General features: G+C 46.3%; 1 protein-coding gene across 1 annotated transcript; it reads right to left on the minus strand.

The window, feature by feature from the left end:
* Positions 1–1251: 1251 nt before the first annotated feature.
* On the minus strand, positions 1252–15728 carry ELAC1 (elaC ribonuclease Z 1). The gene is made up of 4 exons (XM_004579492.3): positions 15585–15728; positions 7846–8010; positions 3660–4127; positions 1252–1900 (listed from the first exon to the last, which is right to left on the minus strand). Exons 2-4 carry the CDS (start codon positions 8000–8002, stop codon positions 1434–1436), a joined length of 1092 nt encoding a protein of 363 aa, XP_004579549.2. The 5' UTR covers positions 8003–8010; positions 15585–15728; the 3' UTR covers positions 1252–1433.
* Between the last annotated feature and the right edge of the window lie 2201 nt (positions 15729–17929).

Genomic DNA, 17929 nt, shown 5'->3' on the forward strand with positions numbered 1-17929 from the left:
GTCATGTCATTGTCACAACAATCCTATGAAGTAGGCTTTATTATGTCTCCCATTTTAGAGATGAGCAAGCTCATACACGGTTCAGGGAGCATGAAACTTGCTCAGACCCCAAAGAAGTGCCACCACAAGATGTGGAACTGGACCCTAGGGTCAGGTACCCAAGAGTGGTTCATGATCATTCCCGGGAGTACTGTCCTCGTGTACTGACAGCCATCAGACCATTCCTAGAGGAGCGTGGAACATAAAGGACCTCCCGTGCAGATCTGACTTAGGGCCCATTTGGAATGAATGCTCCCTCTACAGTGGCTGTTCATGGAATACACTTTGAGACATGCTGTGGATCAAGTTGGTCAGAGATGCCTCCAGGCACACAGAAAGGACATCAAATGTAGGACAGAAGCAAAGGCCACTCTGGAAAGAAGATACATTAAAACTGTAGCCAAAGAACTAAGAGGAACATGTGCTCTAGGCTTCAGATGAACAGACACAACTTTGAAACTCAGGATCACAAGTTTCACTTGATGGCTCACTTCTTCAAGGTAATATTTGATGCGACATGTCCATCCCAATATCTCCACTCCTTAGCATTTGTTACAGGAATCGATTTGCCTTGTCCTTCTGCTCATTATCACTCATTTTGGTGTCTACTCATTTGTGCCTCTCAATGAGCCTGCAATTTGCATTTTGGGGTGAGATAATTATTCATTGCACAGGACTATGCAAATTATGCAGGATGTACTAACATCCCTGACCCATGTTTAGTAAACATCAGTAGTATCATCACCATCACTACCACCACCACCACTATCCTCAGCCACTGTTACCAGTAAACATCCCCACAACTCCTTCTAGGGGGAGCAGTACCACACTAACTGAGAACATGGGGTTTAGACCAAAGCTGAAAGTTTAGGAAAATACTAATATATGTACCCAGACCAACCCTGCCTGCAGTATTCCAGCAATGCCATCATTATACAAGTTCTAATCCTTCATGTACAATATCTCACTACATTTCTTTCTATTCTGTTAATAACACGAACCGATTCAGCACAGGCTGCCAAAATACCACTCTGAGCTGAGAGAGCCAAGCCCAGTGCACCTTGCCAATAGCAGCAAGAAAGCTGGGCTGAAGCAAAGCCCAGGATGGTATGGGGTCCTGGCTTTTGTCTGTAGCAGAGGCCACTTGATGAGATGTGGACCCAAACAGTCTATCATTTTGTCAAACTTAAACTTGAAAAATGAAGCTGGGCCTTTTCTTTCAAAATGATTTATTATCAAAAAACTTGCTCCCTGCCGTGACTGAGTCAGCTCAGCAATGCAGCTCTATCCTTTCAAGGATTACCAGGACCCAAAGAACTTCAGATGAAAAAAACAACACAAGCTGGACTGTGTTCAGTAATAGTGTCACAGATATGCCAGTATGCGCTCAGGTTTCATTTCTTGATTGGAATGCTGATCACCATAAAATCTTCTGCCAGAGTCACTTCCTGCAGCTCCAGCACGGCTTCAGCTTGCCTTTTCAGCTCCATGGTGCCGTCTGGTTCTCCTTCTCGGGCCAAAGAGGTTGGTTTGTACCTCTGACTGAAATGAGTCAAAACCAGCCTCTTTGCACGGCACAGCTTGGCAAAGGTCGCCGCCATCTGAGGCGTGCTGTGGCCATGCTCCTTGGCTTTGTCCATCTGGGCGTCGTTCAGGGTGGCCTCGTGGATCAACAGGTCCGCCTCAAAGCACAGCTTCACACCCCCCTCACCCACCACCCCAGAACAGTCGCCCAGGATGCAGATCTTTCTCCCACTGACAGGCTTTTTGAGAACGTCTTGGGGAGAAACTGTAACTCCGTTTTCTAGAACAACCGAAATTCCATTTTTCAGCTTCCCATAGGCAGGACCTGGCGGAACACCTAATGATGAAGACAGATAATGTTATATCAAAATTTACTACTTTTTAGAAGAGTTGATTTTAACAGCATAGCAAATAGCAAATGGAAAAGGCATCCAGCTCTTTTCCTAATTATTATGCATATTTTACTGCTTGTGGAAAATTTGGATATTTATGTATTTTTTTAAAATTCAGTGTTGACTGATCAAGACCAGCAATGCCCTAGTACTTAAAACACTTACCATGCATTTGTGTCAAAACTGTAAGCTCCTATTTTCCTTTCTTTCTTTAATATTTTATTTTCTACTTGTTTTAAGAGTTACAGAAAAGAGATCTTCCATTTGCTGGTTCACTCGCCAAATGCCCATAATACCAGGAACTAGCTCAGGCCACAGCCAGGAGCCTGGGACTCTGTCCTGGTCTCCCACATAGGTGGCAAGGACCCAATCACTTGGGCTGTCTCCTGTTGCTTTTCCAAATATGTGTGTAGGGAGATGGATCATAAGCATGAAACATTGTAAGTTGTCACATGGGACCCCAGCCTTGCAGGTAGTAGCCTGACCCACTGAACCACAGTGCTGGACCCATGAGCTCTACTTGCCATTACGACTTTCTTACAGTCAATACAATAGGCTCAATTCTTGGTTGTGCAAGGGAGTAACAGGTTTTATATGTTCCGTATTTACTAAGCTCATCTTTTGGTAAAATAAAGGACTACACTTAAATAATGACATTATTGCCCAGTCAAGATAAGTACCTACAATGGTTAACTCATAAAAAATTGTTAGAGTGGATTGTTTGGATCACAAGACCAAGGAGTACGTCAGTCAATCATACACGATCAACTAAAGACAGGAGCAGTTCTGCCTTTATCAAGCTGGGCTTTGGCTCCGATGAACTTAAAACAACACCTGATCTTCACTCTGTATAGCACAGTACTTACACACAAGTATGGTGTACTCACTGTTAAGGCTTCTCAGTACAGGGGCTGGTGTTGGGGCACAGCACATTAAGCTCAAACTGTATCCCTGTTCAAGTCTTGGATACTCTGCTACCAACCAGCAGAGGCAAGGCAGCAGGGTACGGCCCAACTACCTGGGGTTCTGCACCAAAACACGGGAAACCTGGGTGGAGTGCTTGGTTCCTGGCTTCTACCTGGCTGAGCACTGAATGTTGCAGGCATCTGAAGAGTGAACCAGAGGACAAAGGCCTCTCTGTTTCTTCTCACTGTCACTCTGCCTTTGAAATCAATAAGCCTTTTTAAGTTTTCACATACAGTATTTCTACCAGTTTTTGGATTATAAAAATACCTTTGGCCTAAGCCACTTTTCCTCGTTTTCTAGTTTTTGTTTTGGCTCAAGTATTGATTGTGTAATGAAAAGAACTAGTGAAAAATAGCTCCATGCTTTTTACAGGCATTGTCACCAGTCTCCCTGGCCAAGGGCGGTGGTGATCTTACATGTGTGACAGAGTCAGAGCGCTGAGCACCGCTGTGGGCACAATGGCTTGGCACAGAGGAGCGGTGGAGTCCCCTCATGTGCCCCAAGCCTATCTTGGTATGCTTGATTGAGATGCAGTGTCCTGAACATCAAATTAATTCAAATCAAGGTAGAACCAGAACAGCCAAGTTGACAGAGAAAGGAAACCCGACAGTAGCTGGCTGCAGTTGTAAAGTTATGAGCAGCAAAAATTCTCATACCAGACATGTCCCTGATAAGGTATTTTTAACAGCTTTGGGTAGCAACAGCTCAGTTGATGAGAAGGCAAAGAAAATCACTTACCAAGATCTTTCAGTTTCTGTGCATTGAGTTTACCTGGGCCTTTCTTTTCCATAACTGAAAACCCAAAGGCAGGAATTCTGTGGAAGAGGCGAAATGCTTTGACAACAAACTGCTCCTCATCGACCAGAAGGTATGCATCTTCCTCGGAGTCCAAGAGGATGGTTCGTCCTTGTCCCTGGGCAGCAGGGCTGTCTGCTTTGTCCATGCCTGCCAGCTCTCTCAGTGCCTCTGCCGGACACTGATCCGCTGTGGGCACCAGCTCATGAACCACATAGGGGAAGACCAACTCTGTGTGAGAGAGCTGCATGGTTCGCCATATGAAGTCCCGCAGCCCTACAGGGCCAAAGATCTCAATAGGCTGCTTGGGGACCGTGGGGCCGCTCTGCAGGCTGATTGTGCACAGGAGGCCAGGAAGGCCAAAGAGATGGTCTCCATGAAGATGTGTGATGAAGATCTTGGTGATCCTCCCTTTGGATGGAGACGCAGAGATACATTTGGAGGTATTTTTTAGGAATAAAAATCTGCACAACACTGTTTAACACAAGCCTAACACAATACCAAAAGTCTTAAACAATTTAGAAGTTCTACTTCCCATCATAAATCTATTCATTTACATTTTGCTACACGATTTCAGAAGCAAGGTTTTAATACCATACCTTTTTTAATTTTTTAAATTTTTTTTTAAAGATTTATTTTATTTTTATTACAAAGTCAGATATACTGAGAGGAGGAGAGACAGAGAAGAAGTGGAGCTGCCGGGACCAGAACCAGCAGCCATATGGGATCAAGACGAGGATCCCAGCCACTAGGCCACGCTGCCGAGCCCCCATACCTTTTTTTTTCATACACATCTTCAAATTACATAGTTTTCTAGCATTGATTTTATTATGTATCTTCTCACTTAAAATACATAACATGTAACAAAACAATTCACTTTAAGTTACCTAGTTAAGTCCTGGAGTCAAACGCCTCTGACAGCTACTACCCTGCCCCCTAGTGCTGCCCTTGAGAATAGCAAGCTTGTACTTCAGCCACACAAAATGTTCCGCTGGACCAATGCCTTAGCCCCAAAATTGCCTGTAAGGACGCTCCCCAATGGACAGGTATTAGCCAAGCAAGTAGGAGCCTGCTTGTCTTGGTAATGTTGAAGAAAGAGAGGGCAGAAAGAATGAGGGAGGAAGACAGGAGGTAGAAGAGAGTAAGGAACTGAGGGGTAGAGGTGGACAGTGGATGCTGGAGGGCAGATCCCACGGTATTGGTACAATCTCTCACTTTTAGTTTGAACTAACACAACAGCCTTTGCAGTGCATGTTGGCTTGGGCTATAACCTGATGTAGCCGATGGTAAGCTGAATTCACTGCTGATATTTTCTGAGCTGCACTACACAGCTTTTTAAACATTATCCATCACAACTGACACATTTCCAGAGTAACAGAGGCTTCTGGCCCTACCTCAAGGCCCACCTGTTCCAAACATTTGATGCCACAGAAGGCTGGGGATAGTGTAGGGGATGTGCTCTGTGCCTGGGCATCAAGCGTTCCCTACGTGAGTCTCCCCAAGCCACTATAGCAAGCCCAGGGCAGGGGCAGGCTGGCCAGAGGCTCACCCTGGACCTTGAGAACCCCAGGAGGCCCAAAAGCTTCCTCAGTAGGTATGCTTTCCTTCTCTGCATGTCCTTCTCTTGTTTTTTTTGTTGCTGGTGGTGGTGGTGGTGGCCTTTTTTGGTTGGTTGGTTGATACCCAGAATCCTTTTACTCCACCATTTCACCCCACTCCCCGACTGCCAAGCCACATCCAAGGGTGACCTGAGTATTCTGCAGACAAATACCCAGGGCTGGCCTTAAAACTGCCAGCGTCAGACGTTCTGGGACCTCACCCTGTTTGCTTGCAAACACAGATCCCACCAAATGCAAAAACAACCTGAGAACCCACAGCAAGTGAGGCGGGGTAAGTGAGTGGAAAGCCGCAGCCCACAGTCATCATCGTGGTTTCAGGGAAGACAAACACTGCATATTTTCAGAGACTTCATGTTAGAGGGAGAAGGAAGGGCAGCCACAATGATCAAAGGTATGAGGAAGCTATCAAATGAAGAGAAGAAAATGCATGAGCTCTCTCTGACTGGAGAGCAAGAAAGGTATGCAGGAATACACCAGCCTCAGAGGAGGCAGACACCATGAGCAGCAGTGCAGGCCCATTTACTGACCTAAGGGAGGGTCTGCAATGTACCACTGCATTGATTGGCCAGCTGAAAATCAATAGGTTAAGCCAAGTAAAGTGGAATTCTGTCTATGCAAACCACCCCCTTTACCACACCTGTATGTATAGAAAAGCTAAACTATGATTTGAAGACTTGTACTTTTCTTCTTTATACTTTCATGTGAACTTTCACAGTGATCATGTTATCATTTTAATGATCTTTTTTTTTTTAATACCACAGGTTTGAAATTTGAGTGGTGAGAGAAAGAGAGAGAGGGAAAGGGAGAGGAAGAGAAAATATATGTGAGCTGCTGTTTTCTGGTTCACTCCCCAAATATCAACAAAAGCCAGGACTGAGTGAGGCCAAAGCTAAGAGCCATGAATGCCATCCAGGTCTCCCACAGGGGTGGCAGGGACCCAAGTGCTCAACCTAGCACCTGCTGTCTCCCATGGCCTGTGTCAGCAGAAAGCCGGAATTAGAAGCCAAAAGTGGGGAGTCAATCCCAGGCATTCCTACGTGGGATGATGCAGGTAACTTTGCCTCTATAATGATTTTAGTAATCATCTTATAATAATTTTTTGAAGGCCCAGCGCAGTGGCCTAGCGGCTAAAGTCCTCGCCTTGCATGCACCGGGATCCCATTTGGGTACCCGTTCTAATCCTGGCAGCCCCACTCCCCATCCAGCTCCATGCTTGAGGCCTGGGAAAACAGAGAAGGATGGCCCAAAGTCTTGGGACCCTGCACCCATGTGGTAGACCTGGAAGAGCTCTTGGCTCCTGACTTCAGATAAGTGCAGCACCGGCTGTTGTGGTCACTTGGGGAGTGAATCATCGGACGGAAGATCTTCCTTCTGTTTCTCCTCCTCTCTATATATGACTTTGCAATAAAAAATAAACAAATCTTTGAAGAAAAAATAATACTTTTTTGATTAGGGAAGAAGAAAGCTCTAGCTTACTCTTTAAACTTATGAAAGAAATGGTGACGGCAAATCTGTACTTGTCAATCAGATACTTGTGTATTTGGATCAAGGAAGTGTGAAATAAGTGTTTAGTTCAACACAAAGAACCTCTTGAGAAACTCAAAGCATACTTCCTCAGGAGGAGTCAGCACTGAGAGGTCTCAAGGAATCAAATAATGACAGATGTGTATCAGGTTACTATGACAACCACCATATGCCGAGGGTGCTGCGTTCTGGCTGTAACTGGGGGTAGCTGAAGCTCTGGGGTCAGATAACGATACTGGTATCCATCCCACATTCCTCCAGGAGGCCAGGAATCTTTTTAAAGCCAATGAAAATGTTAGTAAGCAAAAGGCTCCTTCGTGCTCTCTATATTGTGCATGCATCAGGCCTAGCTTTGCCAACTGCTTATTTACAGCATGTCTGAAGTGGTGGACATCGACACAGGGGTTAGGATGGTACTCAGGATGTCCACATCCCATACCACAGTGTCTGGGTGAGTCCTGCTCTGCTTCCTATTGCTGTGCATCCTGGCAGGCAACAGTGGTGGCCCAAGAAACTGACTCCCTGGTTAGTGAGGATGGCTGGATGCGAGAGGGCCTTCTGAGTCTTGCCAGGAGTCTGGCACTGAAGGAGTCTGGCAACTGTTGGTGTTGTTTTGGTACAAAACACCTAAGGAAAGTTAAGAAAATCAAGTGGAACAAAAAATTCTCATAGGGGGTTAGTGTTATGGCCCTGTGGGTTAAGCCACTGCCTGCGTTCGATATGGGCGTGAGTCCTGGCTTCTCCACTTTGGAGTCAGTTCCTGGGAAAGCAGCAGTAGATGGCCCAAGGGCTTGGGCCCTTGCACCCATGTGGAAAACCAGGATGGCATTCCAAGCGCCCAGCTTTGGCCTGGCCCGGCCCTGGTGAGTGCAGCCATTTGGGAAGTGAATCAGAAGGTAGAAGATAGCTCTGTATGTCCCTCTCCAATAAACAAATCTTTTTAAAATTAAAGATAATTGTAATGAGACAGCCGAAAGCACACTAACCTGCTTTAAGTTGGCTTTTCATAAGCTGTGTCTGTGTTCCCTCCCCGCAGTCAAAGAGCCAGCACTCGCCCTCACACCGAAGGACCACGGCAGAGGCTCCCCTGGTCGGGGATGGGTATGCTGCGCCTGTTCCCAGAAATGTCACATCCATGGACATCTTCCACCCTGCAACAAAAGATCACCTGAGGATTACATCATGTCACGGCACCAAAAAATGTGTTCCTGTGAGATTTGCTACGATTTACTTTTTGGTTATTTAGAACAGTTTGAATTCCTGTCCTCTAAAAATTTTTCACAATCCAAACTAAGATTTTTGTGTTTTTAGTTTTTTTCAAAGATTTATTTTATTGGAAAGTCAGATTTATAGAGAAAAGGGGACAGAAAGATCTTCCATTCGCTGGTTCACTCCCCATGTGAACCAGCTTAGCTCCCCTGCCGCAATAGCAGGAGCTAAGCTGAATCGAAGCCAGGCGCCAGGAGGTTTCTCCAGGTCTCCCACACAGGTGCAGGGTCCCAAGGTTCTGGGCCATCCTCAACTACGTTCCCAGGCCACAAGCAGTGAGCTGCAAGGGAAGTGGAGCAGCTGGGACATGAACCAGCACCCACATGGGATCCTGGTGCATGCAAGGAGCCTGGAACTCAGGCTTCCCCACAGGGATGGCAGGGCCCAAGGCACTTTGGCCATACCTGCTACACTGGCAGGAAATTCAATGAGAAGCAGAGATAGGACTTAGTTCCAGGTGCTAAAATGTGGGATTCAGGCAGTGATTTTATCCAGAACTACAATGCCCACCCTTGAAGTAAAAAAATTTTCCAATTAAAAAATGGTGGTTTATTTTCATACAAAGTTGGGCAACTTATTCACTCATCCAAACTACAAATATGTATATATATATATAATTTTCTGTTATACAGTTTTGAAGTACAGGCTTCTCCCCCATCTCTCCCCCCGCTTCCTCTTCTCTCCACTCCCCGATTTCCTCCTGTATTTTACAATAACAGTGAGATTTTTAATAACTGCTGATTGACCAAAAACTGCGAGTTACCAAACTTATATGACTTCAGTCCAACAAAAGCAGCTAAACCTAATCCATTACAAACTATGGTTGAGTTCCAACAATATGACATTATCAAAAAGGGCAAAACCAGAGCTGATGTATAAAGATCAGTGTCGGCTGGTGCTACAGGGGAGGGATGACCAGGGTGGGGCCAGGATCTTGCATGCAGTGAACCTGTTGTGTAACACACAGTAAGGACAGACACGGGCCATATGTGTGGATCACACGAACACAGAAGGTGCACCACGAGGACTGATGAACCTAAGGCATGGTCTCTTAGTAACAGCGTATCTGTACAATACTGGCTTGTCAAGTGAAACAGATTTACCGCAGTGATGCAAGATATGCGTGTAGGAGAGAGCTGGGGCAGGTGAGGGCTGAGAGGGCATGGAGGAACTTGACATGTGTCCCATTCTTGTGGGGACAGGCATTGGACCCGGCCAGGACACTCTCCTCCCTCTGGGGAGTGCCTTGCTCTAGGCCCAGCTCCTCCACTTCTGACTCACCTTCCTGCTGGTGATGGCTCAAGAAACTGAGCCGTCAGTTCCCATGCCGTCGTGTGCAACACACATCACACAGCATGGGAGATACGGACGGACCTCCGCTCTTTGTCCAGTGGTGGTGGTCTGGGTACTTGGGAGATGAACCAGTAGATGGAAAGATCTGTCAATAAAACTAAGTGTACAACTACTTACAGCTAGCATGGTTTTTTGATTTTGTTTTTTTAAAGCAGAAGTTCTGAGAAAGAGAGGTATTTCATTATGCTTACCCAAGCGTGTGTCTGGTGCCCATGGAGATCAACCCATTTTCTGAATAATTACGAAGATTCTGTAATACTCCTTACTAATGAAATACTGAGCAAATGTCTCATGCCCCTAGATGGCAAGAGGCAGGGTCTATGATCTGTTAGGACATGGGACTCTATAAACCTTTGAGCTATTTGAGAGACAGATTAGAAGAGAAGCAAAAAGAGAAAGGAATTCAATGTTGATTTATTGGTTCATTCTCCCTAAATGCCAGCAACTGCTTCTGGCCGAGAGCTCAGTCCAAGTTCCCCACGTGAGCAGCAGGGACCTCACTGCTTGTCATCACCACTGCCTCCCAGCGTGCATGAGTAGGAAGAGGGAGTCAGCAGCCAGATCAGGACACAAGCATCTTAGCTGCTAGGCCAGCTGCCTGCCCCACAGATTCTGTTATTCTGAGTGATCCACACCAATGTTTTCTTTTTTAAAAGATTTATTTATTTTTATTACAAACTCAGATATATATAGAGGAGGAGAAAGAGAGAGGAAGATCTTCCGTCCGATGATTCACTCCCCAAGTGAGTGCAATGGCTGCTGTGCCGATCCAGAGCCAGGAGCCAGGAACTTCCTCCAGGTGTCCCACATGGGTGCAGGGTCCCAAAGCATTGGGCCATCCTCAACTGCTTTCCCAGGCCACAAGCAGGGAGCTGGATGGGAAGTGGAGCTGCCGGGATTAGAACTGGCGCCCATATGGGATCTCGGTGCGTTCAATATGAGGACTTTAGCCACTAGGCCACACCGCCAGGCCCACACCAATGTTTTCTAGGCACAGATCCCAGCCAGCTCCTGCTACTATTCTATTTTCTACTTGTAGATGTATCTGCTTTCTCTGATATGCTTATACGATGGAGTGCACATTAAACAAAACACATGAGAACAAATTGGAACTTCATCTGAAACCAGTTATAGGTTATCCACATTGATGGCAGGGAGAAAAACTTGTGGTTCTGAGGAAAAACTACTATAATAAGAAAATTTGACCAAAAACTAAATAAAAGTAAATTCCAAAGACATGGTTAGCTTCTCTTAGGTCTAGCAACATCCAGGTCAATCAGAAATAAGGGGGCAGGGGTTTGGTGTAGTGGTTAGAAGGCACCCTGGGGATGCTTGCTAGTTCTGCCCCCAACATCTTGGCAGCTGCAGGGGATGGATGAACTACTCTGGCCCTGCCGCCCACAAGGGAGACCTGGACCGAGTTTCAGGCTGGTAAAGCTACACCCACTGGAGGCATTGGGATAATGAAGCAATGCATGGAAGCTATCTGTCTTTCTGTACCTTTCAAAGCATTTTTTTTTAATGTAAAAAAAATTTTTTTTTCACTTTTAAGAATGAGCCCAAACCCCCCCACTACTTATGAAATCCCTAGAAGCAGATAGCAGGATAAAGGAACAGTATCTAAAAGATTCAGAGATACATTTCTGCGGTCCTTGACAGAGAGACCTTACATCACGTTCATGTTCATCTTCCCCAGTTACTGTCCACACATTTAGTGAAAACACTATCAGATTTCTAGTGAGGTTATCCTGGAACAAAAAGGATGCAAAGATCACATGGAAGGGAAAAAAGTGCCTGGCCCAGACCGCTGGCTTGCTGGAAACTTGCGCCCTGGGCGGCAGCGGGAGGTGACTCGGGAGACGGAAGCCTTGGCCTCATTCCCCGCTCCTCCAGAGCCTGGCCCGGCCCCGGCTGTCAGCAACGATCAATCAGTGCATGGGACTTTTCTTACAAGACAAATTTTTTAAAAGGCAAAAAAAAAAAAAATCTCAGAAAACCAAGGAGAGGAGCAGTGACGTGCCTATCTAGATATTAACAGTAACCAGGTATAGGGAAAACAAAATAACACTGACACAAAAGGGAAGGGGCAGAAACTCCCACACTTCTGTGTAGAAATATAAAGAGTAGAAAAGGGATGCTTTTATAATAAACAGCTTTCACATAATTGGTTATTCTTACAGAAATAAGCAAAACATGACCCTCACTTTGTACTGCATACAGAAATACATTCTACATGGGTTATAAATTTAAAAGTAAAAAAAGACAATAAAATGTTGAAAAAGAATAGGATACATGCACAAAACTCTGGGGACTAGAAAGGCTTCTATTGGCAAAGCAGGAAACTCAGAAATTCAAACCAACATTTTCACCATGTCAAAACTTCTACATGTAAAAAGAAAAAAACTCATCATAATCAAAAGTTAGAAAAAATTAGTGGAGATAATTATATCCCTAGGACACAACATTGGTGACTTCAAAAATACATATAAAGGGGCCCAGTGCAGTAGCCTAGCAGCTAAAGTCCTTGTCTTGAAAGTGCCAGGATCCCATATGGGCGCCAGTTCTAATCCCGGCGCTCCACTTCCCATCCAGCTCTCTGCTTGTGGCCTGGGAAAGCAGTCAAGGATGGCCCAAAGCCTTGGAACCCTGCACCCATATGGGAGACCTGGAAGAGCTCCTGGCTCCTGACTTTGGATCAGTACAGCACCAGCCGTTGCAGCTGCTTGGGGAGTAAATCATCAGACAAAAGAACTTCCTCTCTGTCTCTCCTCCTCTCTGTATATCTGACTTTGTGATAAAAATAAAATCAATCTTTAAAAAAAAATACGTGTATGCAGATGAATTTAAAACATCAATGCAACAGAAAAAAAGAGAAAATTGCAAGAATCTATACAATAACCGTAAGCAAAATCCAGAGAGTATTCATGAAACCACTTAGTCTCCGAGTGGTTCCTGGAATCACAAACTCAACAAATAGGCATTGGTTTCCACACATGAGTGACAAATGCCAGTGAAGCCATGCTAGCCAGAGCAAACCAGCGAGAGGGCGAATGAGGAAACACGCGTTTCCACACGTTACTGGGGATGGGAACATGAGCTGCTCTGGCTTTGGGAGAAGACTCTGGCAATGCCTTCTGTCAATACTAACGATGTCACTGGTACCAGCACACTTGAAGTCAGCCACCCCCTTTTCTGGAATCTACTGCAAAGAAACAAAGGAGCTATGTACACTGATGTTTTCTGATATTGTTAAGGTAGCTGAAATATGGCAGCACTCAGCACACGTCAGGAGGGAAAGGGCTGAATACCTCATGGCAGATTCCTACTGCCACACCTACTGTACTCCTACTGTTAACAGCGCAGGTGATATAAGTCCTGGAGGGATGACAGCATAAAAATTACGGATGGATATGGTGCAAATCTCACTTTTCTACATACTGTTTAATGTAAGAAAGTCTGGTATGGAAAGATATATATCCTACTGTCAATACTGTTTATTTCAGAAGTAATTAAAATGATGGAGGTATAAACAGGAAGTAGATTATTAAAACAATTCAGTATTGTTTTTGGTTATAATACTTTATTTCATATTTCATAATGATGATTTTTAAAAATGAAACACGCTGCATAAAGCCAGATCTGCTTTTCTAAGTGGATGTCACCTAGCCTTCCTTCCCATTTTGGGGAACAGCTCTCACCCCTTGCCCCAGGTATCCCCTCACAATAAGGCTGTGGGGATACTCCAAGTACTCTCCCCATGGGTGACTCGACAGTTCCATCTCCAAGTAAGTGGCTCAGTCTGCACAGGTTTTCCAATGGAAGCCCAGGCAAGAACAAGCTAAAACATTTAAAAACTCAGATGCATGTTAACCTCGTGTCATCACTTGCGAACTCCTAACAAATAACAGACTCGGAGCAGAAGCAGATCGCCCTGATAGCTTTTAAAACTCATGTGTGACTGGATTCCATCCTAGAAGAAGCCGACCGGAAGTTCTAGGGGGGGAGACACCTGCTTCTGTGTGTAAGGGGTGCAAGGCAGCGGGGAACCTTCTCCCTTGGTGATGCAAACATGCAGTTAGGCCTGAGAGCCACTTAGTGAAAGGCCAGGGGAGGACCACTGTATGATGGATGCATCAGGCTGGCGTGAACTCACTGGCACTTTTTAAAAACAACAGAGAAACATCATACCTACCCACAAAAGTAGAAAGTACTACAGTGCATTTAGGGTACCCATTCATCACCAGCCTTTAACAATGATCGGCTCCTGGGCCATCTGGCTTCGATCTATACCCCTGCCCCCACTCCCAGGACTCCAAGAACAACAGTAAGTGGTAAGGAGACTTCCATCTGCAGGCACAGAACCTATTATTTCATTAGGGGATATTCCTTTGGCAGTCAGCAGCTAGCATCCTTCCACAAGTCCCCAGTCAATCACCTTGCAACCCTGGGTTCCATTCGTACATCTAACTCCTGAGGCAATGTAGTACAAATACTCTGGAGGTTGATGAGGTTTTCCTTGCCAAAATATAGACCTGAGCCTGAAAAATGATGTCTACACCAGTTTATTGACAGATCCCACAAGGATTGGGGAAAAACAAAATTGATGATGTAGGAAACTACAGGCCAAATGACTTAAAACAAAAATCAAATATAAAGAAAAAACTAGGGCCCAGTGCGATAGTGTAATGGTTAAAGTCCTCGCCTTGAACACCCCGGGATCCCATATGGGCACCGGCTCTAATCCTGGCAGTTCCACTTCCCATCCAGCTCCCTGCTTGTGGCCTGGGAAAGCAGTCAAGGACGTTCCAAAACCTTGAGACCCTGCACCTGCGTGGCAGACCAGGAAAGAAGTTCCTGGCTCCTGGCTTCGGATTGGTGCAACACCGGCCATTGTGGCCACTTGGGGGATGGAAGATCTTCCCCTCTGTCTCTCCTCCTCTATGTATATCTGACTTTCCAATAAAATAAATAAATCTTAAAAAAAAAAAAACTAGAGAAAGGATAAGATTTGAGATGCCAGTCACATGCAACACTTGTGGGCAAACTATACTGGAGGACACCTGGCCCACCTGGACAGATGATAACACAAAAGATGTTAGCTAGACCAATAATGATTCTAAAAAGGAAGACTTATTTTATAAAATAAACACCAACATAGTAAGATGGGATGGTCTACTTCACATTTGCTTTAAAATAGATCAAAACAAGATTTGCAAGTTCAAAATATTCTATTTTCAGTTGTCTTTGAAAGACTCCATCATCATCATCATCATCATCATCATCATCATCATGCTTTAGGGCCTGGCATGGTAACCTAGTAGCTAAAGTTCTCGCCTTGCATGCTCCGGGCCATATCCTGGCCACTCCAATTTCCATCCAGCTTCCTGCTTGTGGCCTGGGAAAGGAGGACGGTCGAAAGCCTTGGGACCCTGCACCTGCCTGGGAGACGCAAAAGAAAACTCCTGGCTCCTCGCTTCAAATTGGCTCAGCTCTGCCTGCCGGGGCCACTTGGGGAGTGAACCAGTGGCTGGAAGATCTTCCTCTCTGTTTCTTCACTCTATAAATCTTTTTTAAAAAGTTTAAAAACAATCCAAGCAACCAAAGCCCTCCCACTAGGTTGGGACGCAATTATTTAAGCGATGGTGCATGTAGCAAGCCCTCTTACAAGCAAGCTTCCCGGACAGACACCAGTGCAGGAGGTCCACCTCCAACGTTGGCACAGAACTGTTATCTGCCCCTGGGCCCAGGGACCAGGTCCCGGGGTCCGCTGTCCATCAGCCAGGATGACCACGGCTTCCCCAGTGATTCTGATGGTCGCCAGGCTGAGAACCACTGCTTCCTGATTTCCAGGCACGCAGTGTCCACCGCGCAATCACCCTGTGGTGTGGAGAGAGGGCGAACGTGTCCGTCCTCCATCTTAGAATTCAAAGAACTCCGGCCTGGACAGCTAGCGTGGCCAAGCTGACCAGGGCCAGCGGTCAGGGGTCCCTGGGCATCAGCGAACGCAGGGTCTCCTGGCGGCTGCCCAGGTGCATCCTGGCTCCCAGCCGCCGGGAGAAGCCGCGCCGACCGGTCCGGAGGAAGCGCGCCCGGCCCCACTCACCCTCTGCCCGCGGCCCGGGCTTGGAGCCCAGGGAGGTGCACGCCGGATCTGCAGTCCAGCAACCCTCGGGGCGGGGCACGCCCGGGCGGAAGTGCGCCGCAGTCGGCTCCCGCGCGGCCGCTCTAGGACGAGCGGGAGGCCTGAGCTCGGTGGCGCCGAACCTTGTCCAGGCCCCAGGAGGGATGCCTAGTTCCCAAAGTGTGGCTGCGGGGAGAAAATGCTCCAGCATGCCCTCTTCCTTCCTACTACCTGCAAAATGGCGACTGTGGCCCAGTTATTGTTGTTTGCATTCCGTACTCTGTATCCCGCGCCCCTCAAAAAAGAGTGTTCATCCCAATGTTTTGCTCTTGTTTTGTGTCATTTTTAATCTCCAGTGTTAACCTGAATATTAAAGCTTCCGGTTCCTCAGCAGGAAAATGTAGGTGCCTTAGGAGTTAGACTCTGTTTGCCCGTGAACCTTCATGAACCTCCACCCTTAATTCTGTTTTCTCATGCCAAGCCTGCGCTCAAACACTGGCGCTCGTGTTGCGCTGGCACCAAGCCTGGGAGGTTTTTTTCTCCACGCAGTGAGGCACGCCGCCAGGCACCTGATGCTCCGGAGAGCCGGTTCTGGGAGAGGTCACCAGGTTTCCTTTCCTTGTTTGTTTTTACAAACCAAGAGCCAAGAGGGAGGAGTAATATGCAGAAAAAAAAGATCGCTCACCCCCTGGTTCGTTCTCTAATTCCCACAACCGCCAAAACTGGGGGACAGGACCTGGATCACCACTGCCTCTCAGGGTGTGCACTGGCAGGAAGCTGGGCGCTCTCCTGTAGCATGAAGGCATCCCAGCCTGTAATCCAACTGGTTAGCTAAACGCAAACCTAACAATGTTGCAAGCAACAGGGACTCGCCCACTCCCCCCTTTCTAAATTCTGGACTCTTCCCCCTAGCAAAATGCTTCTTGGGGAGGCAGATGCTTGCGGATGACACGTTCCGACTGTCTCCTTTAATAAAGCCTTCCTCCGAGCAACTCCCAGGATGGCAACTTACCTTGGCCACCATTAGGTGCGCAAGCCTGCTGTGTGCCTAATGCGCATGTGGAGATTACAAACCAACTTGGGAAGAAAGGAATGGGAGTGGGATTTTTAAAATAGTCTATAGGGTTTTTTGAAAACAGGACAAAGAGCTCAAAAACCACCAATTCCCTTCCCCACTTGCAAACCATTAATTGGTGTGCTTTATAAGCTTTGCAAAGTAATTAAGCTTGGCCTGGTGGAGAGTATTATTTTTAGTCCTGAGAGAATATATGCATAGCTCATGGTTTTAAGGAGGCTCTACACTCAGGCTAGGAAAATACCTGTCAGGAAACAATCAATGAACATTTAAAAAAATTATCTATTTTTAAGATTTTTTTTTTTTATTGGAAAGTCAGATTTACAGAAAGGAGAGACAGAAAGATCTTCTATCCACTGGTTCATTCCCCTAGTGGCCGCAATGCCTGGGGCTGAGATAATCCACAGCCAGGAGCCAGGAGCTTCTTCTGCATTTTCCATGTAGGTGCAGGGTCCCAAGGCTTTGGACCATCCTCGACTGCTTTCCCAGGCCACAAGCAGGGAGCTGGATGGGAAGTGGAGCAGCCAGGACGTGAACTGGGATCTATATGGGATCCTGGTGCATGCAAGGTAAGAAGGACTTTAGCCACTAGGCTGCCATGCCGGGCCCAAGATTTATTTTTTATTAGAAAGAGTAGAGAAAGAGACAGGAAGAGATCTAACTGTGGGTTCACTCCCCAAAGTCACAACAGCCAGAAGTGAGCCAGATCTCCCAGGTGGCTGCAGGAACCCAAGAATTTAAGTCAGATTCTGCTACTTTCCCAGTCCATAAGCAGGGAGCCAGAAGTGCAGCAACTGGAACTCAAACTGGTGCCCATGTTGGATGCTGGCACCACGTTGGATGCTGGCACCACGGGCTCTTACATCAGGGCACTAGCCCCTCAACTAACAATGTGAAAGAGCAAAGGGAGTGGGTAAGAATATGGGCAGGGAGATCACAAGCCAGATCAGTGAGGAACAAGTGGGATGTGAGCAAAGTAGGGTGGGAAGAGGTCAAGGTATTAAGGAAAATGACAGACTCATAGAAAATGTGGGACACAGTTCAGCATACCGGCATTGCAGTCCTGGTGAAATCAGTAGGAAAGATAGGCTAAGTGACAGCTAACAACTTCCAAAATGTACTGAAAAGCAGTAATTTTCACACTGGTTAACCTCCACAAATTCCAACATGACACAACACAAAGAGACTTACAGACACACTGTAGCGAAAATGCTGAAAACCAAAGAAAGGAGAATTTTTAAAAAAGATTTAT

The sequence above is a fragment of the Ochotona princeps genome, chromosome 18 (genome assembly GCF_030435755.1).
Source record: "Ochotona princeps isolate mOchPri1 chromosome 18, mOchPri1.hap1, whole genome shotgun sequence".
Classification (NCBI taxonomy): Eukaryota; Metazoa; Chordata; class Mammalia; order Lagomorpha; family Ochotonidae; genus Ochotona; species Ochotona princeps.

What these genes read in the sequence shown, in the direction of transcription:
- ELAC1 (XM_004579492.3), bottom strand. Translation starts at nt 8,002, where the DNA reads ATGTCCATGGATGTGACATTTCTGGGAACAGGCGCAGCATACCCATCC. An exon ending in GAAAAGCCAACTTAAAGCAG is followed by an intron (nt 4,128 to 7,845) that starts GTTAGTGTGCTT and finishes CTCCATCCAAAG; the next exon opens with GGAGGATCACCAAGATCTTC. An exon ending in ACAGAAACTGAAAGATCTTG is followed by an intron (nt 1,901 to 3,659) that starts GTAAGTGATTTT and finishes CTTCATCATTAG; the next exon opens with GTGTTCCGCCAGGTCCTGCC.